Below are 26677 nucleotides of genomic sequence, written 5' to 3'. Positions count from 1 at the left end.
ACTCAAAACTAAAGAAGTCGAGTAAATTTATTACACCTAGAAATAACAAAGACTAACTATTTGTCCTTTGTGCAACAGCAGCAGCTTCTTTTTGTTTTATTTCCATGATTCTCCTGCCTGCCCCATTATCCATTCTCTTTTTTAAATCCAATTTATAACCAAGCCAGAATGCTATTTCAAATGACACAAAAAATGGTGCCAATACAATCGCTTGTAATAAATTGTCCAATAATGCAGGTGCCCTCTTTTCATGAACACCATGCCCATAAAACTGAGCTAACCATGAGAGAATATGAAGAGCAATTGCATATTGTATGAACTGCTTTTGGGTTATAGCGGAAATGTTATTCAAATTCAAATAAACGGCCTTGAACACATACGCCAAAGAGCCTAGCAATGCCATTGATGGTATTCCTAATTGCCAATCAAGTATAGAATAGTACAAACCATAACCCCATGCTAAGGCAGCTCCCAAATTAAAGTATGGATACTCTTTGCCAAATAAATTCACAGGGCTTAGGAATGCCATGGTTGAAAATAAAATAATCGGGATACAAAATAAATGAATACTAACATTTGTATGATTGAAATGGTACGATCTATAGAAGATCAAATGTCCTTCTAAATCCAAGATACCCATGTTTGTAGGTTCTACCACAATAAGCAACGATATGAAGTTGTAAAATTACCAGCTGTAGGGACCTCGCTAATTTATAAATTTGAGTTGCAATCATGTGATAACCATAAAAAGAGGAGATATGCTTTCTAGTATTTGCTTTGTTTATTCAATACACCTATATAGCGAAATATATACTTATGATTTGAATTACCTGTTGCTTATTCTCTTAAATCTAATGATGGTTTCTTTATAATTCTCTTTCTTTTGGTTTGTTGAGAAGAAGATTTATCGAATTTTGCAGCAGAATGTAAATCTCTACCAATGTTGTCTAAGTCTTTGACTTTATAGATTCTTACGATCCAGTTTTGAGAAGTAAAAGCCTCTTCCACGACATCTAATTCTGGAGATTGGCTAGCAGGAATAGCTTGGTTTCTAACTCTATCCATACCATCTCTACCATTGAATAAATCGGTGTATCTGTAATATGACATTTTGTACATCAAAGAGTCTTTCATTGCTTTGGAAGCATCCGCATCAACCTTGTATTCACCTCTTTCTGTAAAGTAGTCACGCTCATGGATTTCATCGGGCCAGATACCTTCGGAAATCCTGACCATCCATAAGAATTTATTTATATCGTCACCGGAGTAGCCAAGTAAACCACCAAAGATAACTAATACATAGTCAACATCATGCTTCTTCAAGATGTCATATGCAACATCTTCCGAAGAGCACATTGCTTTACCAACAGTCGCAATGTGTGTGTTATTCCATGTATTGTTGTCAACTAAGGTAGTACGGTCAGCCATCCCACCGATTTGATAGCCATAATCCCACCATGCCATAACCTTAGCATCTTCTGGGGTATTCATTCTCAACCAGTAGTAGGCTTCTCTATAATCATCAATAATATTTTGAGAACCATCTGGGTTTCTTGAAGCTAAAACAACGGATGGAGACGAGTACGCATTTGATGTGACCCATGTACAGTGATACACGAAGTAAACAAGATAAAAGGTGAACGATAATAAGACAACTGCCTTTGACAATAACTGAATAAACTTAGAAGATTTTGACGCGGAAGACGACGATGAAACTTTTGATTTTGATTTCTTAGAATCTGTTTTAACATCTTCCAATGAATCAGACTTGAAAATATCAACAACGTTTAAGTAAACATCAAACAATTTAGACAATGCAATGGCAGCCGAAACACAAATGATGGGCGTCAAAGTTAACATTAATCTAACCATAACACCTGCGAAGTAAGAACATAAAACACCATAAATAATAACGAATACATGTTCATCTCTTAATTCTTGGAAGCATAAATAGATACCAGCTGGGAATAACCAAATCAACATATTCGTGTCGAAGAAGAAAGCAGGCCATGCAGTAGGTTGATGTTCAGAAACGGATGCAATTATAGGAATGTGAATCTTGGCATAGTTAGTATCCCATAAAGAATAGAAACGGCCAGTCCAAGGTGCAATCCAACCTAAGGCTGTCAAAGCAAATAATCCGGCGACACCTAAAATAGTGATCAAAGATAACGAAACCATCAAAAATCCCTTAAATTGTTTAGAAGGAACCTTAGACTTAACATAATGACCAACCGCAACTAGTTGTAATAAGCCGAAAACCCCTAAAGCTGCCATATGGTCGTTGGATCTGATTGGTAAAAATCCGACAAAAGGAATTTGCATAGATGCTAAAGTACCCAATGCATACCACGTTGTGTAAGCAGTATATAATCTATGATTATAACGACCCATTAAAATCAAAACAAAGATGTGCAAAGGGATTAAGTTGGTGATGAAAACATAACCACCCCAAGCAGAAACCATGTAGAAGTAGAATAAAGCTGTTAAGGTACCATAGAACACAGAACCAATCTTCATAGCCTTGATCCAAAAGTAGAAAGTGGCCATTAACAATGTGATTGCAATTGCTTCGTTATCGTACGAACCAGCAACCGATCTCGAAATGTAACCTGGCGCAATACCCATAAAGATGGCAGCTAACAACCCTGCGTTAGAATCTTTCATTTCCTTGGTAAGGAAGTATGTCGAAATTGCGGTTAAACCAGAAAATGCTGGTGCCAACAAAACACAAATATTACGAATATCAACTGGCAAACTGAACCATTCTCTCAATGTATGCCAGATTATACCTGAAGTAACCATCAATCCTGGATACAATGTTCCTCCAGTGACCCTACCCAAAGGATACCAGGTTCTATCATCGAACCAATTTAAAAATTCGTAGTATGAATGTGTGACCAAGTATTTGGTGGCTCTGAAGTTGAACCATGGATCAAATTCGTGAATAATACTCTCATATCTAATAACTGAAAATAATCTTGATGAAATTGCGGCCCCGGCAATTGAAATAAAGATAATTACTTGTAATAGTAATCGAACAGTCTCTATATTCACCCCCAATACCTTCAATTGAGCCTTAGTTTCTACCATATTTGATTAACTATTTGATTATTAAAAGGATATAGAAACTAGTAGTCGTTATATTTAACCACCGTGTTGTTTGGGAGAATTTCCAAATGCTTATGTAATCGAGGTTGAAATTTTAATATACAGAAATGGGTACTATAGTACTTTATATATATATATATATATACTAGGCTACATGTGGATGAATGTTTATGTCAATTGTGCCAAACCAGAGTTTGCAATAAATAAATGATAATATGTAGATTAGAAAGAACTCCAACTCCAGTTTGCAGGGACACTTCCAACGGGTTGATCGTTTCTATTTGTAGTCGATTCACCCACCTTCAGATTATTTATGGATTTTATGAGAGATTCTTTTGGCATCTTGCCAAGCTTGTCAGCAGATTGCTGTTTTTTCAGGGTATGCGATGGCTGGGGTGCGGATATTTTTCTGTTACAGGTTGGGTTAATGCTAACACCGAATTCATGTCTCATGAACTCATTGTATTCTTCGATGCAATTATCACATACTTTAGACAAGGTACCACGACCCCCAGTAGTGAATTGGGCTAGATGGTTGATGTAGAGGTAATGCGACGTGTGCTCTTTGCAGTATATGCCACCGCATTTTCTGCAGTGATGTCTTCTTTCGAAGAAGTTGAATACCTTCGAGCATGTTGGAATCCCGCACTTGTTAACAGACTCATCCCTAACCCAATGCTTCCTTGTAGGAGCCTGTCTCAATATGGTTTCGTATTTTCTTTTGCTTACGGTGAATGGACCAGTTGGGGACATGACAGGTGGTGAAGAGCTTTCCGTAGATTTAAACGACTCGACAGAATTCGTTGATCCTCTTGACAGTGTAGACGTTAAGTTTTCTTGAAGTACATTGTGGAGTAAAGGATTTTGTACAGAGGGGGTCGTTTCCGAGGAGCCTGGATGGCTATCGGAAGGGTCGTTTACATTGGATGGGAAAAAGTCGTTTTGGGGGGAGTTGGTTGCCGACTGACTTCGATTGATATCTTGGGTCATCCGTAAAACTGCTGGAATATACATGGGACTTCTTAAGCTGTTGATTTGCTGCAATTGTTTGTTCATTTTGGGTTTGTTGGGTTGATATGGATGTTGTGGGCGAGGAACCGGTTGGTGCATAGGTACTTGTTGGCCCGATTTTCTTCTTGCATCACTAAGTGATGAAGGTCCGGTTATTTGTGACCCACTATTTACTCCTGGTAAATCTTTTATGTGTGCCCTTACATTCTGCAAATGGTTTTGATGCACCTCATTATGGTATCTTTGAGTAGCCAGTATTTGACCTTCTGCATCGTCCGTATTGGAACTGGTAGCAATGCTCGAGTCAGACTGTTCCATTAAGCTTGGCAACGCCGGTGGACGCTTTGGCGTGCCTGATTTATTCGTGGATGCATTCTCAGATGCTCTGTTTGAATTATTTGCCGGCTTAGATGTCGTGGGCGATATCTCACTGTTAGTTAAGCTCGAAGATGGACCTGTAATCTCGTTTAGGTTTAGTTTCGGTTGTCTTGTCAAGCTTGCAAATGATGATAAATCAACCTCTGCCGGTTGGTAAGGCTCCAAGTTTCTTGAAGATTTGTCCGTCAATTTAGACGACGACTTTCGCGATATCAGCTTCCTCTGCGGCATGCTTTCGTCACCATTGATTATGGGCATTGGAGACAAGGTCAACTTTCTCAATGCATTTAACGTTAATTTCTGCTGTTGCATCATGGTATCCTGGTCTGCTGCCTCATCGTCATCATTCAACGACGTTGTGGAAGACGACCCATTTCCTTTATTCCCGCAGTCTGTTCCGTTAAGATCACCCTGGTAATTCCCACGCTGGCTGCTGAATGGAAGCCTCTGGCCTATTTCGACATCGTCAACGTTACCTCTCAAGTTCGATATGCTTGATAACACGGGCGCCTGGATGAACGACTGGAAGTTTTTCACCGTATTCGGATTACTATGTGTGCTTATGAAACTGTTCGTTCTCTGCAGTGGCTGGCCTTGCGTCCCCTGTTGCTGGTTACTGGCGCACAGTTGTTTCAACGACTTCAACGACGCGGACGAAAGCACCGATTGAAATGACTGTGTTCTCGACCGCCTCACGTCCTTCTTCTTGAACATCAAGTCCCCCTGTCCCCCCTGGCTCTCGTCGTTCTGCGTCCCTTCGTCCAATGTCAGTTGCGTCTCTTGCAGCCGATTTCCATCCTCATCGCCATCCCCAGCTCCACCTCCAACTCCGGAGCCCTCATGCTTCACGTCTTGTCTCTCGTCTCCACCATTTTTTTCCGGCGAAGTGGGTGTCGATATCGTGAACCTCGTATTCCCCTGACCGTTACTTCTCATCTCAGCGCCTCCGCTCTTGTCTTCATCTGTAGTTCCGTTGCTAGCGACATTATTAGATTCCGCCATATTCTTTAGTAATGCTACTAATCCTGGTGGCCGTCTTCTATCAAATATTCTTCAAATTCAGCTGACCGAATGCTTTTCTGCGTATGTATGCGACCAATCAACTATTAATCACTTGAATATCTATATTTATCTCGTAATTACCTGCTTATCTCTGGTTAATAGGTAACGCTCTTCCAATAATATCCATGATTGTTTGGTAAGGTAATAGGTCATGTGACAAATGCTGGCGATAACCGCGACATCACGACAATGTCGTGGAAGTTTCCCAAGTTCCATTTCCGAGACTTCATCTATTATCCGTTATTATTTGCGAGATCATTCGCGACATGGTTCGCGACGTTGTTCGCGACATTGGTCTCAAAACACCACCCCGGCCCAAATGGTTCACATACGGGCCACCACGACCAACACATTTGCCAGCCGGCAAATGTGTGGTGGTCTTGTAGGGATCGCGTATTGTAGACATACCGTTACGAATGTCTGGTTGACCACTTTGTGGGCTGGGAGAGTGGTTCTAAGGTCCCCGATTGATCCCCAGAATCCGCTTACATAAGCCTCTTGCGAAGTGACAAATTAAAATAATTTCATTGGTTTAGTGCAAACGAAATATACCGGGACATAAATATCAAAAACTGAAATTATTGAATAGTTTCATAGAAAACGCTTAATTTAATACATACATATTCAACCCACAAGATGATTTCACGTATTGGCTTAGGTTTAGTTAGACGTAAGTAGACGATATTTTTGAAAAAGGCTTCGGTTTGGAGGCAGGACGGAGCCGAGACACCGGACAAGGACGAAAAGAAGAAAATGAATAGAAATACTAACCAAGACAGCAACTTCCCGTTCAATTGTTAACACAAGCAGATTTGCTACCAGATATGGTGGTATGAGAAGCATTTCTACTGTCAAGGCTTCCCACGAGCAAGAACAAGAAGTTTTAGTGGCCCAACGTAAGAACAGACCAACTTCACCACATTTGACGATTTACCAATTACAATTAACCATGGTCATGTCTGGGTTACACAGAGTAACAGGTGTGTTCATGGCTAGTGGTTTCTACGCTTTGACCTGTGGATATGCGGCAGCTTCTATTTTGAGCATTCCATTTGATGCTGCTACCTTAGTTGGAGCATTTGCTGGTTTACCAGTGGCAGTAAAGCTCGCGGCCAAGGCTGCCATGGCTTACCCTTTTGTATACCACGCTTTCAACGGTGTCAGACATATAATCTGGGATTTCGGTAAGGAATTAACCATCAAGGGAGTCTACAGAACTGGTTATGTTGTTACTGCTCTTACCGCCATTTTCGGTTCTTACTTGACTTTCTTCTAATCTCTGCATAAATATGTTAAGTTTATTTATATATATCGGTATGTCTGATATCTACTTTATATTATATATTGATTTTAATTCGTTATATCATTATTTGTGATTTTGCTCTGTGCTCGCCAGAGTTCTAATCGTAAGTTCTACTATTCGTAACAAGGTTCTCTAGTCGATTGTTTGTATCCTTCACAAAAGTAGCTATTTTCTGAACTGGTTGAGCTCAATCTCTGAGTCTAAACATAAGCATGAATCATTCGTGCAGAATCCACAGGTGAAGCTTTTCTGCTTCTTTAGTGAAACGGATTTCTTCACCATAGACTTCTCTATTTCATCATACTCCTGTATTAATTCGTTGCTTCTCACAATATCTTCTTCTGTTTCGTCCTTAATTATTAATTTGTCCAAGAAATCGCCTTGATTTACAAAATTTTGGTCTTCTTCAACGATATTAACTCCAATTTCATCTTGTGACTCAATGCTTTGATTTAACGGCTTTAGTAATGTTGGTATGAACATATTATTCGTACCTATATTCCTCCTATTACCTGCTTTTAATAGACGTTTCTCATGTTTAGCCCTTTCGATTTCCTTTAACTCTTGATTCCTGCTCAATTTGTACGTTGCCCGTATATCAAGATAGTTTTGTATTTGATTATTTAAGTTAACATCACTCGTATTATCCCCCATAAACTTTTTTGTAGCGCTATGAATGATATTTGAAGATCTCGTTAAGTATGCCAAAAACTTATTTAAATCGTTCATATTATTAATTTTTTCTAATTGCTCGTATTGTGACATTGGTGACTTAGGTTGAGTGATACTTTTCGCAGTCGGTGTATTGGTTTGATTCGTCTTCTGCGGTCTAGTTTCATTATCGCTATTAAGTGCATCAAAAGTTATAACCCCGTTTTGAACAAACTTTAGTTCGTTAATTTGATTATTGATTACTTCAATATAATTCCTTATAAGCTCTTGCTCTTTCAATTTCGACAAATAGTCCATTTTCAAATCAGCCACTTGGTTAGGATCTGACCTTTCCACCGGCTTAGATATATGAAGAGAAGCATTAGTCATATTAGTTGACTTGGGAGCGTCGGCGCCTTCATTAAGTCGTACATTACTATCCTCTATCTTTATGGCTTCGTTATGCCCTATTTTAACTTTCTTCTTTCCATTATTTCTATTTGGTTTTGAATTTATAGATGCAGTTGTTAATGCGGAATTCACGAAGTCATTCCCTGAATCTTCGCCGTTAGCAGTCGGTTTTCTTCCTGGACGTGGCCTAGGTGGTAGAATCCACTTCTTCGACGTGTTTATATTCAATGAAATATCAGACTTCAAGGTGGACTTCGAGTTCATATCAAAATTTGTCGTAATAGGTTTATTAGGCATCGACACCGCAATCGGAACCGGTTTGGGCTTAATACTAATGGCCGGTTTTATATTTGGATACTTGTTTGGGATACTTCTCCCTTGGCTGTTTAAATCACCATGCATTTGTATCGAGGCTTGTCCGTATGGGTGGGAAGATTTATGCGACATGCTAGCAGCTAGTTTCTGTCCCAGTGAGCCCATATCACCGATACTATTATTCATGTTGCCCAGTAAATATCTATTTGACGGTATTGCCCCTTTTTCCTCTGTTATGTTATCTGTAGGCATGTTCAAATACAATTCTATCGATTGAAGCTTGCTATAAATACATCAATAAATGTCTTCACAATCTATTTCACTGAAAATCCGGGGAGAAAGGTTGAAATGTGATTTCTAGACGGCGGGTTCGTTTTCCTAAATAAACTGAAAATATAATTTCTAACCGGAGTGAACTATGTCTTCCCAAGCTCCAGTACTTGTTATATGATATAATATTTGCTTACTGTACGAAGGGATAAAGAAGTCATAAAATTAATTTTTTCAATTTTTCCTAGACTCGGTTAGCGGTAATTTCGGAAATAAACAAACCTCTAACGCATCATAGAAACATGTTTATCATTAAATACTTCACTATTAAATTCTAAGCATAATACAATGAACCAGCCTACATCTAACTCATCGTTGAAACAAAGACACTTGAGTCATCTAAATTCTCAATTAGCCCAGTTACATGCGAACTTATCTGACTTTAATGAATTGATAAACACTACATCAGCGCAGTTTAAATCCATAGAGAAAATGGGCATAATGCATGGTTCGTTATTCATGGCCAGTCATACCGTATTTGAAAATGATAACTTTAGTCTGAGCGAACGTCAGGTCTAAAGTTCAGGTTTAAACTAGAAATATTGGTCGCTAAAGCATTTGTTCGGATAAAGATACGGATAAGTCTGCGAGAAGCATTCGTAGCTGTAATCGGCACAACGACATTTCCAACTCCACTAGAAGGGACATAAGCTCAACTGGAAACACGGTCTGTTAGTGGGGATTGCTAGCCACATTTACGATCTGTACTGGAATACAGAAGGGATAATTTAAAGTTCTTAAGCGATGCCCCAATAGAGGTATGTTTATTACTCGGACTACAGGTAGGAATCATAAATAGATAATAATATTAACCTTATAGATCTACTAATAGTATTTACATGCTTATGCCTTGTTTTCGGCGGCGGCTAATGATTCTCTGTACAATTTTCTCTTTTCCGCTTTTTCTTTGATAAGAATGTCTCTTTCAATATCAAGATATTCGATCTTTTGGTACTTCGCCACACACCCCTGTGCCTCGTTATTTGCAGTCTGGCATTTGGACATACCTTCGAGTGCACTGTAACTATTAGTACATTCGATGTACTTCTTGATTAATTCATCACACCTCTGGAACGTCTTCTTTCTCCATCTTTCAAAAATGACCTTCTCTTCTTTTGGTGTAAGCATCCATGGAGGCAAGTTAGGGTTGGAGGGTAACTCGACGTCTTCAAACGTCTTCTTTTCTGGTAGAGGCATGCTATTAGGTCATAAAGTGCTTATATTGACTAGTTAAAATTTCACTGGTGATTTTTATCGCGCAGTTCTCTCAAAAAACAAAACGGCTTTTTTACGAACACAGAAAATAAACAAGCATTAATATACTGATTTATTGTATCATTAGCATACATACTAGACTAATATGTTTCACGAAAAGCCAGATAAACTACTTCTATCATCGATAGAAAGTTTTGAAATTGAGCCAGATCTATTGACTTTAAGGAGAATAGAGGAGGTTATAAACAAGACAAACCAATACAGATCAAATACAATTGAAAATTATGAAACCAAACTAAATACCATGAAGAGTGAATTCCAGAGTTTGATGTCAGAGATAAACTTGCTAACCAAGGTTAGTGGAATCAATTACGAAAATTTAAAGCTATTGGGTAATGGAAATGAAGAATCTATGGGAGATTTAAGCAACAAGAACATCTTTAATGTAATGAATGAGAAGTCGATAGAATTGGATAACCTCAAGTTGTCGCTTGCCAAAAACTTGAACGACTTGGAGAGCCAAATAAATTCCATGAATATAACAAAGAAAGACTTGATGGAAAAGTATGAGTTGGTGAAAATGAAGAACGATAATTTGATCAATGATAATATATTGAAGAACCCGGATTCGAAAGCCATCAAGATCAACATCTATAAAAACCTTGGAGTTGAAATCGAGAGTGGGGAGGAAGGTGAAACCGAAAACAAACAAGACAAAGTGATAATTTATAATAAGGAGACCAACTTATCAAGTATACTAAATATTGATGACAAGTACAGTGAATATTTCATCACCAATTACATATGGGATAGGCTTCAGGGTTACTAAATGCGTGTTAGAGTATATCTGGACTTCAGGTTACTACAGGTAAGTTAGACATATCTATGTCTGTATTGGTTCTTGATCAAATAGCGTTATTGCGCTTAGAACGTTGCGATCGTCAGGTTACGGTCATTCTGAGAACCGTTACAAATTCGAAACGTAGAGCTGCTTTATGTAAAAATAGGGTTGTCTGGCCATGTTTATTTCTTTAATGAGAACGACTACGATGCCAGCTGACTCAAGGGCATATTCACTAATAATTTACACTCTCTTCTCAAATATTGATTTAATTTATTACTATTTACAGACATTAAATATAAGCATTCAAAAATGGCAATCTAGAAGTATTTTGGATTTTCTCTGAACGATAACTTGGTCCATTTAGGAACTCTATGGATTGATTTTCTATAATCTTTGGCCTTCTTGTCAAATGTAGTATATTTATCTTTAGGTGTCATTTCGTGCTCCTTTGGAAATTGAAACTTTAAATAATCAATCTTGTCGTATCCGGTGGATTCGACATTATCTAATTTCAATGATTTATATAAAACTTCAATATTTTCATCGACTGTTTTCATTCTTCTTCTTAATCTGTATTTTTGGGGACCAGACATTCTTGGTGCTACTTTCCATAAGTAACCACCGCTCAACGATAAGGTTGACTTGAATGCACCAAACATATTTACTTAATACACTTGTAAGTAGTGAACCATGAGCTTCAAAATCAAGCATTTTATTTTTCATCATTTTTCAGAAATGATTATGTGCGCGTACCATTAATTATCTATGTCTTTATATAGGCTATTATAACCTCTTCATTTATATTGGTGCTACTATCTTAATTTCCATCTTTGGTATATCTTTGATAGAATGATGGAAGGATAGTTACATTTGTAAATCTAATATCATACTCTTGGAAGATGAATATTCAACATGCGATTCTGCGGCAGCTCTAACATTTGCGAAGAGCCTGTGTGCTATCTAAATCGATATGATTATTGATTTGATATCCACATCAATTATATCCCTAGCTTAATACAGCGTCTGAATAGTGTGTTGTGCAAAGCTATACTTTCACTGTGTACAAATTATACGTAGAAGAATTTGTTAAAGTACTTCCAATAGTATACGTACAACTTTCCTTTGATACGATGCTATTCTTCGTCTCATTATTTCAAATTTGTGAACTACTGTACTTCTCAGTTACATATTTGTTTGCTATTCATTAAGTTCATATCAGCTTTTTTCACAATCACTCAAGAAATCATCTTCCTATATGTTAGCTGCATTTCATATGCAAATTTTTTATTGCTAATGATTATTTATTGCTAACAGTTATCTTACTTAATGACCTAAAGCATTCATATATCACTTCTTTACACTTTAACTCTTCAAACCTACATGGTTATATCGCCATTAATGAGAAGAATCAGGGAATTGAATCAAACAATTTCGCAATAATTTCATAATTTAGCAACAATTTTAAAAAATTGGATCTACATAACTATCTGCATCAAATTCACCATAATTGCTATGTACCATTTAACTATATCTCTTGCGTTTTCTAGTTCAACCTGATTGAGATCTTTTACATTTACGTCAAAAATTTTTATTTTCTTGTCTTTATATTTACCCTCAACCCTTCCAATCCGGCAATTTTATATATACCCCCACCAAAATCAAGCCATGAACTAACTTGATAGCAACTCAAATTTCGTAATATCCAAGAGAAAGCGTAATCAACGATAATTGATACTGATTCCAGTAGTTGAATCTAGACGATGACAGAGAATTATTTAACCACCACAATCTCTTTAAATCGCCAGGATCAGTGCATGTCGCATTGCACCCTTCCTAAAGCATTAAACGTAATTCACCATACATACAACAGCTTATAATTACCGAATCGCGCAATGCGCAACTATAACCTTATTGGTAAATGAAGAAAAATTTCACTTAATTAGAAATACAATTGTTAATTAGTGGAGAATATAGTTACAGCGTTAGTCGATACGCAATGTGTATAGACTATTATGTAAGTAAATAATTCCAAGATAAATAGAATGAATACACATGTTTCAGGCCGGTTCGGTATTGGGGTATTGAAAATGGCTCCACTAAAAATGTCGGACTATCTTTAGCGAGAAATTTACCCCATAATTGCGTGAGTTCATCAACGAATGGGTGATTGAATATCCAGCCATCAAGCTATACAGTAGAATATGTACCATACTAGTATAGAAATTCCCGAATCAGTCTTCTACCACCTCCTATATTTCTAGATCATATCATTTTGTTGGGACGGTTTTATTATCTGATACGATTTTGAGTCATGTCATATGAAACCCAGTAGTCACAAATGCGCGAAAACTACCCCGAGCTACGAAACCCACCTATAGCATGAACGTCAGATATGGGGTATGATGTGGTAATCGCTTGGTAGCGGAAGTAATGTTAGCGAGAAACAGTACCCTTCGGTAAAAATGGTGAGCAACACTATCCTGTTGATTCACAGGTCTACATATTCATGCTACAGGTAATAATTTCCTTTCGTAACCTCTATTAAATTAATATAAATCAAACCCCTAAACTATTTAATAATTTCATGACTTCATAAGATCAATATTGTAAACCATATACGCTATATATTCCGCGACTGCCTTACAAGCACGCCGTTAACCACTTTCTATAATTGTGTGACGTCGACGGCATATGTTCCGATAGTATATTCTGTTTCGATACGTCCACCGCATTGGCAGTAGTAGCATCCGCCTTGGAATTCACTATGTAATTCAAGTCAAACTGGTTGTAATCCAAGTCGCTGTTTGAGTGCTGGGAACCTAATACCAATGGCGACGTAATGTCACCATTATTGGCGCTTGATTCCGGGTTGTAATGTTGGTATAAAGATGGCGTTAACATAGGCGACACCAATTCTTCCGATCCATCGGTACAAGAATCCAAAATTGTCATCGACTGCTTTTCATCTATCGCCTTACACTCGTCGCTGCAATAGATCGAATTGTGCAAACACAACTTATCACACGCTATACAATAGTTATTGAATGCAAAGTCCGACATTATGTGTTATGTTTTATGTGTATGTATAGGGTATTGGTTGTATGTTACGTGAACGCTGTTAAAAGAACTTCAATTCTTAGAATGTCACTGTACTAATAATATGCTGAGTCAACCTATCTCTAGACTGCAGAAATAATTGACTGTAATGATATGATATCAAATGTAATATAATAATAATAATATAATGCTAAGATTATAATACTATAGTAGATGTTTCGTTTTGTCTATGTAATGTAGTTCTAAATATTTATGAAAAAAAATTTGTATGCGGTTAAATATATTTATATACTAAAATAACTACAACCACCACACTTTTGTCGTAACCATTATTACTAACATTTTCCCCAATACACAGGGGTTAGTAATATTTGATGCAATCCATATAAGACAATCGCGACATACGGGGCCCATGGGTAATAATTTTAGACAATTTTTTCTCTGAAACGAGTGTCCCCATATGCATTAGCCACCCGTTCCGCTTAAGACAAGCTAATTTGGAGTAAACAGGCAGCCACATTGAGAAATAATGTCTCACAGGGCCCGGTGTTCGGGCATCGATGGGTGGTTGCACGTGTACTGAGCAAAGAATTTGCTATTATTAAGGCTAAGGGCAACAATAGCACACGCCAAGGTGGTCTAGAAACGTGCTGTGAGTCAACGATGCAGGTCTCGTGGCACGATAATGTCGCGAAAATTTGGGGCTTCTGGAATGTGGTGGTAGCACGGGTGGGCGCTATGTAAACTACTTCTAGGTCAACCAGGCTTCCAGGTCAACCAGAAGCACTGGGCAGTGGATGATGGTGTCACCATCACCAATGCCACATAGTGGTGAGATTAGTATAGGGGACAGAGATCATACAAAGATGGCGGACGCGACTCTGAAACAGATGGGGGGCTACTGTGGGAGGAGTGACCCTTAAGGACAACCATAGTGTTGGGTGCAGAGGGGGGAATGATGGAACATGGTGGTGGTACGTTAATTAGGATGCGACATTGGGTGGCCGCATGTCCGGACATGCATCCGCGAAACGACATCGAAACGATGGCAACGCTAGATTTAAGTGATAAGAGAGAGTCGTGGTGTCGTGGGCAATATTGTCAGACATGTGAGTACCGGTAATAGGGTCGGAAATAAGAGAAAACGTTCTGTGCGTGTAGAGCATGCCGAGGACGGATTCGAATCTTCTAGAAGAGAGGGTGGATTTTATATGTTAGTAGGTTAGGTAGGTTAAGGTTTAGTACTTTAGCGGGTTAAGTAGATCTAGTGTATATTAAGTTGTTATGTAGGATTGGTGAGGGTTCATGAGGATTGCTCGGCTAATGGGAAGGACGGAAGGTTGGTATGAGACCGACTACCGACCTGTCCATTTGATATCGCAGTTATAGAGTGTTGAGAATGGTACGTTGCCAGAACAGAATGGCCTGAGAGGTGTTTGTTTGGGATGATGCATGTTGTTTACATCATGTGGGCCTCACTGACTAACAATAGCTACACAGTAGACATGAGTTAACTGCGTATATTGGAATGTCGTGCGACAAGTACATCGAGAGAAATGTCGCCCACTCAGCCACAGTAATCGTAGGGGTTTGCGATGAGATTGATCTAGGCGATGTCTTGATCTGTCTAAAAATAGTAGAATAGAGTACAGCATTTAGCAGGGCTAGTTATTGATTACTCTACCTAGTAGAGGCTTGAATATGGCCGATAGGCTGAGGTAACAATTGTGTATTCTAGACCTTTAGTAGGCGGTTGCTCAACTATGATCTCTGTTACTTAGGCTCTGTTCACCGCTGTGCGATGCAGACTGGCATTCCACTCTTGTTATCCGTTGCTCAAATGGCCTGTTAGTTGCCGGATCAACTATGATCTCTTTTCACCGGCGGGTATTTTACTCGCCTTATGCGGTTTTTCATATTCTCCTTTGATCGTATGACCTCATTATCGTCAATAATCATCGTCTGGGCCGATTGTCGGCTCCCTATACACTCTTGAACTTGTACTTCAACCCGTCCAATCCCCCTATATCGCGCGCCAAATACCGGTGCGACCTTGTCAAATAGTAGTTGCATCCCAAGTTGATAGCCGGAAGTACATATACCAAATGCTCCCAGTCAACATGGTACAATAACAACAACACCACCACCACATTGGTCCCTCTAACCGCCCACCGATACTCAAACTCCGTCAACTCGACGAGCGAAAGGATAATCGACGCCAATACCGCACTCATCATCGGTATCGGCGACACCTTATTCAATACCATCACCACTATAACCTGCACCACCTCAAATATCATCAACACCCGACTGTACATCTTGTAGAACCCCTGGTTTCCCTTCGAAAACTGGCGAAGCAATTCCTCCTGATCGTCAATATCAAGATAACTCGAATCATCGAGTATGTGTCGGTCCACTTTGCGAACCCGGCTCATCGTACTGATATCACTAATTATAGAATCAAACTCTTACCAACTATGTATCACGTTACTTGTTGTCTATTTCCCGTCTTCCAATCTTCTGAATCCCCTGTATATTATCCGTGAATATTGACCGAACGATCTACTCATTGGCATTTTTAGCCTGCTATTTGAGATTGTAAACATTAGCCGACAAGTCTAGACTTGTAATTTCATTTCACCCCTACGGACCCAATCCCCACTAAATCGTCGATGAAAGGTTGCGTAATTTACAGTATACCATCGGTACGTATCAGTCCCGATTCTCCTTACACTCCCGTATTCGAACAATTTTACTGCTTTCATACGCGCGCCGCATGTTTGTTTACTATTGTTTGGTGTCAGTTCAACGCAATTGTTCGCCTAACAATCGGTACCTGTTTTATTGTGGAATTTAGGGAGGAGATTACACAAAACCTACAGGATAATTTTTTCGTTTTTCAAATACCGCGATATACATTCTCAATGATACTGTTATTAAGGGTTAATAGTTGTTTTTTTATCATAGTTTTCTTTTTAACTATTATCATAGGTATTTATCGATCGTTTGGTGAATTAAGAGGTATAAGATATTATAAACAAGATAATATCAACGTTCTAAGTATCATCAATTCGCAGAGATATAAAGTAAATTGTTACACATAACATATTGCTTAGCCGCCCAGTCTTTCTTTTAAAATAGGTTTCCAACTACAGTCTTTCTTTTCCTTAAACAACAGAAAACCGATCGTTAAACGATAGTACCACCTGGAGGTATATTTATGCAATAATAGCGAAACGAAAATATATCTAGAATGATCTTTGACACAACTAATTTTATTCGGATAGTCTACTTATTGGCCTTGTTACAGGCACCAGGGGTGCGAGGAGAGAGGAGTAGTAATACGGAGAAGGATAATAGGTTGTCAAATAACCGTAAAGCAGCGGCTGTGTCGCCCAACAGTTGGGAAAATTCGAACTGGAGTCAGAATAACAAGGAAGCGGCAACAACAGGAGCAGCAAACGAAGGTGTATCAACAGATGATGCCAACGCGGCCACTGCTGCGACCTCGTCGAACGGAGTCAACCCATTTGCATGGATGAATTCTGAGTCGGAAACTGCAAACGCGGCCACTAGCACTTCTTCTACCGGTACCTCTACAGGCGCTACTACCTCTACCGGTACTTCTACAGGCGCTACTACCTCTACCGGTACTTCTACAGGCGCTACTACCTCTACCGGAAGGCCCTCTGATGCGGCCATCACATCGATTGGAACATCTACAGATGCTACATCTTCATCTACAGACCCAGCAGATAATAAAGTCACATCAAGTACTGAAGGTACGACTGAACAAGCTGCTAACAAAGCCACTTCAAGTACTGAAGGTACTACACAGCAAGATGCGAACACTGCTACCTCAAGTGCTCAAGAAACAACTGAGCAACCGAATAGCCAATCTACACAACAAACCAGTTCCCCATTAAATGAAGGTATCGAGCCAACCGGTATTTCATCCAATCATGCCACGGGAACGACATCTGAGGTTATGGCTTCGTCACCAACATCAGAGTCTTCGGCACCAACTTCATCGTCTGGATTCAACTGGCTCGGTTTGTTTGGCCAAAAGTCTTCATCCGAAGCATCTTCCACTCAATCCACATCTGGAGTGATGGAAACTTCCAAGAGTTCTACAGGCACTGATACCTTAACGACTTCGTCAGACCCAAGCACATCAAGTGAAACTCCCTCTGTCGTTGACCTTTTTAATTCCGCTTCTTCATCAACGGAGTCTTCATCAGAATCGGATTCGACTACATCGGCCGATTACAGCTTCCAATCTTCGACTGATGCAACTGGTGCATCAACTGCGGGTACTTCATCCTTGTCTTCTGAATCGTCTGTTAGTAAGTCTGCAGAAACATATTCAGAAACTTTATTTGAAAGTGTTAGCGTTGCTGATTTGAGCTCCGGCTCAACCTCTACAGGAACAATGAGCTCCACTAATGCAGATGCCTCGACATCTGCCACATCAGTAATGTTCAATGGTTTGTTTGCAACTAGTGACTCTAGTTCGTCTGTAACGCCATCAACAAGTAACCCTAAAGAAAGTTCAGTCGCCTCATCTTTTGATGCCAGTGTTTCATCCGACACACCCTATTATGCGTCTGAATCCCCAACTGTGTTTGCTAGTACAACAGAAAGTTCTTTGTCTTCTGCAACATATGATGAGTCTGGATCTTCAACTGAGTTTGCCAGTCCAACTGAAAGTGCTTTGTCTTCTGCTACATATGATGAGTCTGAATCTTCAACTGAGTTTGCTAGTCCAACACAAAGCTCTTTTGAAACATCCTTATCCTCATCGATGAATGCAGAAGAACTCACGCTTGGATCTTCAAGCAAGGTCGCTAGTGCGACTAAGAGTTCTTTTACAGCTTCATATGTATTACCTTCGTCTGATGTCTCGCAAAGTACATTGACATCATCGGCAAACTTTGCATCATCTACCGAAAGTTCTTTCGAAACTCCATTTTATTCGACTTGGTCAAGTGAACCAGTAAGTTCTCTGGATTCTTCTGTTGAATATGCTACTGCCATGGAGAGCTCTTTAGAAACCCCTTTCTATTCCACGTGGTCTAGCTCTCCATCAAAATCCTCGACGGATTTTATTGGTCCATCACAATCTTCAACTGGTTTCAGAACTTCAACAGAGCAATCATTTGAAACTCCATTTTCCAGCATTTCAGAAAGCTCATTTGGTTCTCCAACTGCGCTTGTAAACCCAAGTGAGACGTCAGCAGATTCGGTGTCACCTTCGATTGTTTCTAGTACTGAAGAAACATCATCTTTATACCCAGCCGTTTCATCGGACCCGTCGACACTTATTCCAGCTTCAAGTTCTCATGCAGAATTTACTAATTCAGCAGCAAGTGAAAGCTTTAGTGCTGTGTCATTCGAATCGAGTACACCACCTTCTTCGAACGTCGTCCCACTGACTCAATCGTTAGAATCTGATGTCGAACCAACTTCAACTTATGTGTCAGTGGTTTCATCCTCTTACGATGCTTTGACTTCCGCTACAAGTGAATCAGCAGTAGAAACAGAAGAACCATTGTCATCATTTGTTGCCACATCATCTGTGATCAGTGAATCGCTGGTATTACCTGAATCCCAAACTCAAATTTTGTCAAACTCGCTACCTATCAATACAATGGAGTCTAGTGCTGAATCCAATCCATCCTCCATTACAGTCAGCCCACCAATTGCATCCTCGGCGGCAGTTCCATCGTCTGAGGTGTTGCCTGCTTCCGAAACAGTCCCAACGATGTCAACCGCAAACAATTGGTTACCGTCTCAGATTATTGAACAAACTTCAATTAATGAACCAACTGCTTCCACTGATGATTCTGTCAGTCAAGCATCTCCAACTACAGCTGAGCCTTCTGGTTTACCAAAGGCAATTACAGGGCAACTGGCTACGGCACCAGGGGGGAATTATGAAGTTGTATATATTGGATTCAAGTCTTCATTGAATTATCCATTCGTTGTTGAAAATTCATTGTCATCTGCACAAATCTTCCAGTATTTGCCAAACACTTTGAATTTCCCATTTGATGATGAATCAGCGTTAGATAAAGTTTCAGTCAAGAAAATCATTCCATTTACAGCTAGCGGGATATCGTATACAATCTCGGTTGCCGAAGTATACTTCCCATCAGACTTAGTTAGTAAATTGGACACCTACATTCAGGCATCTGATTCTAAATTATACACCAATCCATCATCGACAGAACATCAATTGGCCTCGCTTATTGATAAGAGGATTCCTTTAACTGGATTGGTAACTGAAAATACCTCCAGCAGTACCAAGAGTGAAGGCTCATCAAATAATGGATCTATGGACTCGCGTAATTCAACTGTAACCAATAAAGGTAAGATCGCGGGTATTGCTATCGGTGCAGCGGCTGGTTGCGGTCTTTACATGTCCTTAATGGTTTTATTATTCAAGAAGTACAAAAAGAACAATGGTGTTGAGTTGCCTTCTTCTGACTCAGAAAGTAATATTGGGTTAGCAACCAACAATTCTACAATCCAAAGTAATGGCGCTGGTATCTCAGGATTATTCAATAGATTAGGCGACAGTTCCTCTGGGGAAGGAGTGGGCAGTGTTCCCATCTCCGAACCAGTAAATGCTTCTAATTCTTTGGGTTGGGCTCATTGAATGAAAACTAACGCGATAGATTGAATCGTCTAATCCTGATTTTACTGACATTAAAGAAAATTATTTTTCCACCTCATTATAATTGTTGGAAATCAAGATGACCATCGAAATTGAATATCAATTCTTTTAATATTAGATTTTAATTCTTATTTGCATATTGGAATTATACTATCATAGTGTGTATTAATATTTCTACTTATAACTTCAAGATACGTTCTAAATTACATTTTAAAAAAGCTCACTTGTAAATATTAAACACCTATTAGTTGCATCACACTGATGGCTCACCAAAACAGGTTGGTGAAAGAAATATGATTGTAGGTCGTGAGAAGCATTAGAGCCGTCTATATCTTCATCATTAATTAAGACTTACAACTACCAGAGATAAATCTAAAGTCCAAGAGAAGTAAATTACTAAACCAACTTGATCGAAAATTGAGGTAGAATATATAACCGACCGATAAAGGTGATTTGATGAGTTCGGATCTTAAAAAGAAACAAGAAAATCAGATGTTTTTAAACCCATCACCCGTTTCAAAATCCTTCATAAGAACTGATTCTGGCCACAGGGGGCATATAAATCAGTATTAGACAGGCTCATCCACACATATTCCCTAAACAAAAATGCTTAATCTACAAGATATTGCGTAAAATTGTCTGCGATGGGCCTGTTCATTTCCTGAAACCCGATTACTTATAATTGCGCGAGTTTCAAGCTTTGCCAACTTCCATGAAGCGGTAATGGGGATAAAATACTTCAATTTGAAACTGTTTAGAATTATTGTGTGTAGATCTGTTTCAGATTTGTCTCAATGAAATTTACTAGGATATATAAAGCAACATTGCATTTTGTTTAAAATAACCCATATTATGATTCATTTAAACAACACTACACACCATGGTGATTTACATTCTAATAACGATATTTCTCTAACTGTACCAGAGGAGTTGGATCTTCAAGGAGTTGATAATTGGTACACAAAGGAGGGCGTGTACGGTGCAAATGCGTATTACTGCAAGTCTAAGAAGAGGGAGTTCCAACAGAAGTGAAGGTGGCCAAACGGTTCTTTGAACAGGTTAAAGACGGATATCACGAAAAGGAATTTGGACCTCCACCCAAGGTTAGGAAAATAGAAAGAGATATACAGATGACTGATCAAAGAGTAACACGCTTATCAAATTATCTTGCACCAGACGATGAAGACATGCCGCTGGAAGCTATACCACCAGATTTAGGGGATGAGAGATTGAATCGCTTGGTATCCTTCTTGAACTATAAGTTTAATGCTATAGATGCAAGGTTTAACGGTATGGATGAAAGATTTGATGCTATGGATGTAAGACTTAATGCTATGGATGAAAAATTCGATCTTTTGGAACGAAGGGTAAGTAGCGTGACAGCACGGTTTGACAACAAGTTCAAGGGTGTAGGCGGAGAGGAGAACACTCCTCATTCATATAGTCCCATTATGAACGGATCTAATCATTATCCGCATGAAAATGGTTTAGATAAGATCATGTCGCTTCATCAGATTGATTACTTTAATGGGAGCGTGGCCAATAGTTATTTGGAATTTTATGGGTTGAACACAAGAGGTAGCATTCGGAACAGGAAAAACAGATTAATAAAGTTCCTTGGAATTGACACTGAGAACAAAATGAGTATAGAATAAGGAACAACAATTTGAATACAACAGCTCAAGTTATATGGTAGGACTTTCATTAAATTGTTCACACTTATTGATGGGGCTGAAAGGTTTAGTTCTGTCTGGTGGTTGGGGGTTAGCCCAATAATAATAGGGTGTCCCCTTGGTAGTTAGAGAAAAAAGGCCAGCCAAAGGAAGCTAAAATGGCGCTTCGATTTTGTAGCGAATGTTGCAAAACGATGGAAATGACTACCAAAGATGATGCTAAAAGACTCAATGTTTCTATTATTTTGATATACATTTAGACTTACCGAATCTCAATTATACTCTATTATATCTATACATTATAGGTTTATTTTGCTAATTCGTCGATATGCTCCCATATCTCATTTACAACGATGATCGAATCTTCATCAAGAGGTTCAGACAATTCTTCAATTAATTCTTCTTTGGATTTCAAACCGTTACTCAATATAAAGTCGTAGATGAATTTGATCAAGACATCCTCACGTATTCCCAAATATTCCTCGATTAATTGACCGATTTTATTATGTAAGGAGGATAACTTATTTGAATTAAATTGGGAAACTTGGATATTATTTGCTGATAAATCCTTAAATTGTGTAGTTGCTTGGGTTTTATGTTCAGGTTTTGGAACAAAGGAAGACAAAAATTCAGATGCTTTATTCATCGCCTGTAGTTCTTCTTGTTCTTCTTCCAAATCCTTTCTATCACTCTTTTCCTCATTCATTCTTTCTTGAGTCCTCATCTTCAAATACTCCGAGTAATTATTATAATATTGTTTAATCTTAGTTGGATTTAACGACACCAACTGATTTATATTCGAAAGATCATAGTCGTGGAAATCCTTCATCTCTTCAATAAACTTAGCCTTATTTAAAATTAAATAATCCTCATAATTTTTCACAGTGTTTAACTTATCTAACAAGTTCTTTTTTTCGATGCTTTCAGACTCTCGGAAGCGGATTAATTTTTCTTGATATTGCTCTTCAAGAATCTCTTGTTCTCTCTTACTGAGCAACGCATTATATTCTTCTTCACTCAATTCTTCGAACTCTATGTATGTTCCTTGATTGTTATCAACAGCTTCTTTCATATCATTGTCATTATCAAGTTCAATTTCATCATTTGTTTCTTTAATACCTTCGAAAATTCTCTTTAACCTATTCTTGGCTTGCATTCTTTCATTTTCAATCTCCTGTTTACGACGATTTTTTTCAATACTCAACACTTTTGATCTGAACTTAATAATATCATTAACTATCTTTTCCTTCATATCCTTTGGTACTTCAATTAATTCCATTGGATCAACCTTATAAGTATTATAATACTGCATTACCTGATCTAAATCCTCAGTGCCTGTGGTTTTGGAAAGCTTTTCATAATTTTTACGGTTTTGTAAGATCTTACTTATTTCATATGTAATGTTTTCTATCTGAGATTCATTTAAACCGTCTGAATCCTCCTTTTCATCATCCAAATACGATTTGCTTGCAGGATCCGCATTGATTGTGATGTTTTCGAATATTTGATGTACTATGTAAGATAAATTACCAAGAAACCACTTCAAGCTTTCTACACCCAGAAACCTGATAAATACTAATCTGTTGTCAATATGGTCATCACCTATCGCAGACCAAGTAAATGATGTATCGTGAGGATTATATATCAACAATGTCTTAAAGATCTTCTCAATTGCAATTTTCTTTACATTTGGAAAGTTGGTGATAGTTAACGTATTAATTTGATCCTTTAATGTCTTGGGAATGAATTCCTCTATATTAATGTACTGTTCTGGATCGGTGTCTATTTCCATTTGGTCATTATCTTGATCAGAAGCATTTGAAATTTCCACATTATTGAACGTTTTTGTTGTAGATGCTATTTGATTTCTGGCAAGTAATTTACTATTATTAGATTCAATGATATCTGTTACATCTAGGTCTTTGTATATTGGTACAGATAATGCTGAATTTGTTATTAGTGTTGTTTTATCTGGAGATGTAATCAGATTCCAACCTGGTATAGGCTTTAGTATTGAGAATAATTTTTTATTATTATTCAGCGAAACGGTAAAAGGTGTCACCGAAGTTACGAAATCATTGCTACTATGATTTGGATTTAACATATCTATAGCAGTGGAGTTAATAATTAAAAGTTGAATAGAGAAACAAAAATAATTTGATATATGGAATTTTTGTGTCACCTACAAGGAAGATTTAATTTTGAATTATTTTGCATTATAAGACTAGAAGAATAAAACGACTCGTATAACTCGTTGGGTATGTTTAGCAGGACTTTTAGGTTACCGTCTGACTGTATAGAAAGGTCGAGCGGATTGGGAAGTTCAGTGACTGAATCTCAATCGTTGTCTCAGGAAGATAATCCACCTGCTAATCAAGACGCTGAGAAATTATCGACAAAGATATCATCTAAAATTTCACAATCAGACCCGTGGCAGTTGTTAGAAGAGGAAATTATTCAAAATCCAAATGATATCACTAAATGGGACTTGTTATTCAAATCTTTTGATGAGAAATTTGAAGAACTATACGATGAACAAAATAAAGAAAGCATAAGTGATGAGTTCAAAAAGTATGTCCATCGAAGCTACTCCGATTTATTGCAAAGATTTCCGTATTTGAATAACTACTGGAAGAATTTTCTGATATTTGAATATAAGTTGAATGGAGCTGATGCTTCTATTGATGTTTTGAGTAAATCGGTGAATAATTTCCCACATTCTATTGACTTATGGAGCGACTATATGAGTGCCCTAATTACTCAATATGAAGGCACGCCTGAAGCTTCTAGACAACAAGAACAAATAAACTTCATAAGAGCACAGTTTGACAAGGCACTTACATATAATGGACAACAGTTTTTATCACATCCATTGTGGGATAAGCTTTTTGAATTCGAAACGTCACTAAACGTTGACGACGAAGAAACGAGTAGAGAAATATTTTTTACTTGCTTGAAAGTTGTTAGAATTCCCTTGTATCAATATGCACAATACTACAAGAAGTTTGTGGAAATTAATAAGAAATTTTCAATCAACGATGTATTCTCGATGGAACAAGATAAGGATTTGTTAATCGAGGAATATTTGAAGAGATTCAATAAAGGCTCTGTTGAAGAATTTTCGTTAATTGAAGAGCATCAAATTATTGATGATTATTCATACAAGATTTTTACAAAGACTCAAGCCAAAGTGAATGAAAAGTGGAAATATGAATCAGCTCTAGCAATAACTGAATTTTCATTACAAAATTATAGCCAAATTGAGGAGGAATCAGAGAAATGGATAAATTATTTGAATTATGAAATTGAAAATTACAGATCATTGGATACTGAAAATAAAGATAAAATAATTCAATATGAATATGCTGTCAATATTTTTGAAAGAGCTCTCATTCCACTTTGCTTAAATAGTAAAATTTGGTTGAAATATTTGGCATTTATAAATACCCTGCATCTTGAAAACGAAGAAAAGTATGATAAAATGAAAGCTATTTATGATTTGGCAATTAATAGATTTATTCCATTAGACGACAATTACATCCGATTCAGCTACGGAATCTTCTTCATGAAGTATGATAAATTTGAGCTAAGTAATGAATTATTCTTTGATCTTATAAAATTGTTTGGCGGTTTGGGAAGTTCGAAGGTATATCAAAAAGATGATTATTTAGAAGCTGTTAATTCATTAATCAGACTTTGGTCCCAAGTATTAGATGAGAATAAAATAACGAAAATAGTAGAAGGAATAATAGATAATTATTTTGAGAAACCTGATCGGTATACAAAAAGGCCTGGTGCTTCCGAAACGAATAAGAAAGTAAAGGATGAAAGCTCTGAGAAGTTTATATTTAATGATAACTATGTCAAGATTTTTGAAAAACTATTAAACGACGAATCGATATGCGTGGTAATAGACTTTTACCTAAATTATTTAATAACTAACCTTACTCAATCTACGCATATCAAAATTAGAAAGTTTTTCAATAGATATTATAAGGAATCAGCGATACAGAAATCAGTTAAATTTTGGAAGTTTTTTGTTGAATTTGAAGGATTGATACATCATAATATGGTGAATTTAAAAAAAATCATTAAGCATATACAATATAATACCCAATTGCCTAAAGCTATTTTAGATAGTTTCATTGATTTAAATTATGAAATAGTAAGTGCAAATTTGTCTGAAATTTTTGATAATAATGCTAATACTGGAAGAAGCGATGACACTTTAATAATGTACGATAATGATATATCCGAGTCATTAATAGTGAATTCGTCTGGTAGGAAACGCTTGTCGAATAACAACTACATAATTCAAGAATTAGAAGAAGCAAAACTTGCTAAATCTCAAAATAAATATGAATCGGGTCAACCTTTGGTTAATAGAGAAGAAGAATTGCTAAAGATAATCAGAAAACATGCAGACCATCCGGGTATTCTAGTGGATCACACACCGGAAATTTCAAACAAGATTATGAACGAAGGAAATTGGGTTTCTTTGGATAAGGATGTTGTGGATGTGCCTAATTTTCCTACTTTTAAGAATGTGGAGAAAGCTAGTTTACCGATCGTCTTCCCGCTGAATGATATATAGTTGTTACTATAGTTCCATTTTATTCTTTAATTATACATAAATA

At 37.7% G+C, this 26677-nt stretch overlaps 17 protein-coding genes across 17 annotated transcripts; 7 read left to right on the top strand and 10 right to left on the bottom strand. All coding sequences in view use genetic code 12, as the record gives it.

Annotated features, from left to right (window-relative positions):
* Positions 1 to 52: 52 nt before the first annotated feature.
* Positions 53 to 640, bottom strand: DEHA2B04576g (DEHA2B04576p; the record flags this gene model as incomplete). The annotated part of the gene is made up of 1 exon (XM_457161.1): positions 53 to 640. One exon carries the CDS (start codon positions 638 to 640, stop codon positions 53 to 55), a length of 588 nt encoding a protein of 195 aa, XP_457161.1.
* Positions 641 to 837: 197 nt separating this feature from the next.
* Positions 838 to 3093, bottom strand: DEHA2B04554g (DEHA2B04554p; the record flags this gene model as incomplete). Its single annotated transcript, XM_457160.1, has 1 exon — positions 838 to 3093. The coding sequence occupies one exon, from the start codon at positions 3091 to 3093 to the stop codon at positions 838 to 840; it is 2256 nt and encodes a 751-aa protein (XP_457160.1).
* Positions 3094 to 3333: 240 nt separating this feature from the next.
* DEHA2B04532g (DEHA2B04532p) lies at positions 3334 to 5502 on the bottom strand (the record flags this gene model as incomplete). Its single annotated transcript, XM_457159.1, has 1 exon — positions 3334 to 5502. The coding sequence occupies one exon, from the start codon at positions 5500 to 5502 to the stop codon at positions 3334 to 3336; it is 2169 nt and encodes a 722-aa protein (XP_457159.2).
* A 286-nt stretch (positions 5503 to 5788) lies between these two features.
* DEHA2B04510g (DEHA2B04510p) lies at positions 5789 to 5968 on the bottom strand (the record flags this gene model as incomplete). Its single annotated transcript, XM_457158.1, has 1 exon — positions 5789 to 5968. One exon carries the CDS (start codon positions 5966 to 5968, stop codon positions 5789 to 5791), a length of 180 nt encoding a protein of 59 aa, XP_457158.1.
* A 426-nt stretch (positions 5969 to 6394) lies between these two features.
* DEHA2B04488g (DEHA2B04488p) lies at positions 6395 to 6838 on the top strand (the record flags this gene model as incomplete). Its single annotated transcript, XM_457157.2, has 1 exon — positions 6395 to 6838. One exon carries the CDS (start codon positions 6395 to 6397, stop codon positions 6836 to 6838), a length of 444 nt encoding a protein of 147 aa, XP_457157.2.
* A 192-nt stretch (positions 6839 to 7030) lies between these two features.
* DEHA2B04466g (DEHA2B04466p) lies at positions 7031 to 8494 on the bottom strand (the record flags this gene model as incomplete). The annotated part of the gene is made up of 1 exon (XM_457156.1): positions 7031 to 8494. One exon carries the CDS (start codon positions 8492 to 8494, stop codon positions 7031 to 7033), a length of 1464 nt encoding a protein of 487 aa, XP_457156.2.
* A 366-nt stretch (positions 8495 to 8860) lies between these two features.
* DEHA2B04444g (DEHA2B04444p) lies at positions 8861 to 9091 on the top strand (the record flags this gene model as incomplete). The annotated part of the gene is made up of 1 exon (XM_457155.1): positions 8861 to 9091. One exon carries the CDS (start codon positions 8861 to 8863, stop codon positions 9089 to 9091), a length of 231 nt encoding a protein of 76 aa, XP_457155.2.
* A 324-nt stretch (positions 9092 to 9415) lies between these two features.
* DEHA2B04422g (DEHA2B04422p) lies at positions 9416 to 9769 on the bottom strand (the record flags this gene model as incomplete). The annotated part of the gene is made up of 1 exon (XM_457154.1): positions 9416 to 9769. The coding sequence occupies one exon, from the start codon at positions 9767 to 9769 to the stop codon at positions 9416 to 9418; it is 354 nt and encodes a 117-aa protein (XP_457154.1).
* A 163-nt stretch (positions 9770 to 9932) lies between these two features.
* Positions 9933 to 10616, top strand: DEHA2B04400g (DEHA2B04400p; the record flags this gene model as incomplete). The annotated part of the gene is made up of 1 exon (XM_457153.1): positions 9933 to 10616. One exon carries the CDS (start codon positions 9933 to 9935, stop codon positions 10614 to 10616), a length of 684 nt encoding a protein of 227 aa, XP_457153.1.
* Positions 10617 to 10948: 332 nt separating this feature from the next.
* DEHA2B04378g (mitochondrial 54S ribosomal protein YmL31) lies at positions 10949 to 11290 on the bottom strand (the record flags this gene model as incomplete). The annotated part of the gene is made up of 1 exon (XM_457152.1): positions 10949 to 11290. One exon carries the CDS (start codon positions 11288 to 11290, stop codon positions 10949 to 10951), a length of 342 nt encoding a protein of 113 aa, XP_457152.1.
* A 1981-nt stretch (positions 11291 to 13271) lies between these two features.
* On the bottom strand, positions 13272 to 13691 carry DEHA2B04356g (DEHA2B04356p; the record flags this gene model as incomplete). Its single annotated transcript, XM_457151.1, has 1 exon — positions 13272 to 13691. The coding sequence occupies one exon, from the start codon at positions 13689 to 13691 to the stop codon at positions 13272 to 13274; it is 420 nt and encodes a 139-aa protein (XP_457151.1).
* A 1979-nt stretch (positions 13692 to 15670) lies between these two features.
* Positions 15671 to 16123, bottom strand: DEHA2B04334g (DEHA2B04334p; the record flags this gene model as incomplete). The annotated part of the gene is made up of 1 exon (XM_457150.1): positions 15671 to 16123. The coding sequence occupies one exon, from the start codon at positions 16121 to 16123 to the stop codon at positions 15671 to 15673; it is 453 nt and encodes a 150-aa protein (XP_457150.1).
* An 818-nt stretch (positions 16124 to 16941) lies between these two features.
* Positions 16942 to 20349, top strand: DEHA2B04312g (DEHA2B04312p; the record flags this gene model as incomplete). The annotated part of the gene is made up of 1 exon (XM_002770033.1): positions 16942 to 20349. The coding sequence occupies one exon, from the start codon at positions 16942 to 16944 to the stop codon at positions 20347 to 20349; it is 3408 nt and encodes a 1135-aa protein (XP_002770079.1).
* Positions 20350 to 21219: 870 nt separating this feature from the next.
* Positions 21220 to 21399, top strand: DEHA2B04290g (DEHA2B04290p; the record flags this gene model as incomplete). Its single annotated transcript, XM_457148.1, has 1 exon — positions 21220 to 21399. The coding sequence occupies one exon, from the start codon at positions 21220 to 21222 to the stop codon at positions 21397 to 21399; it is 180 nt and encodes a 59-aa protein (XP_457148.1).
* A 98-nt stretch (positions 21400 to 21497) lies between these two features.
* DEHA2B04268g (DEHA2B04268p) lies at positions 21498 to 22022 on the top strand (the record flags this gene model as incomplete). The annotated part of the gene is made up of 1 exon (XM_457147.1): positions 21498 to 22022. One exon carries the CDS (start codon positions 21498 to 21500, stop codon positions 22020 to 22022), a length of 525 nt encoding a protein of 174 aa, XP_457147.2.
* A 325-nt stretch (positions 22023 to 22347) lies between these two features.
* On the bottom strand, positions 22348 to 24257 carry DEHA2B04246g (DEHA2B04246p; the record flags this gene model as incomplete). The annotated part of the gene is made up of 2 exons (XM_457146.1): positions 22348 to 24146; positions 24227 to 24257. 2 exons carry the CDS (start codon positions 24255 to 24257, stop codon positions 22348 to 22350), a joined length of 1830 nt encoding a protein of 609 aa, XP_457146.2.
* A 43-nt stretch (positions 24258 to 24300) lies between these two features.
* Positions 24301 to 26634, top strand: DEHA2B04224g (DEHA2B04224p; the record flags this gene model as incomplete). Its single annotated transcript, XM_002770032.1, has 1 exon — positions 24301 to 26634. The coding sequence occupies one exon, from the start codon at positions 24301 to 24303 to the stop codon at positions 26632 to 26634; it is 2334 nt and encodes a 777-aa protein (XP_002770078.1).
* Positions 26635 to 26677: the final 43 nt, after the last annotated feature.

Source organism: Debaryomyces hansenii, assembly GCF_000006445.2.
Source record: "Debaryomyces hansenii CBS767 chromosome B complete sequence".
NCBI lineage: Eukaryota > Fungi > Ascomycota > Pichiomycetes > Serinales > Debaryomycetaceae > Debaryomyces > Debaryomyces hansenii.
This window is presented reverse-complemented; position numbering and strand designations above follow the sequence as displayed.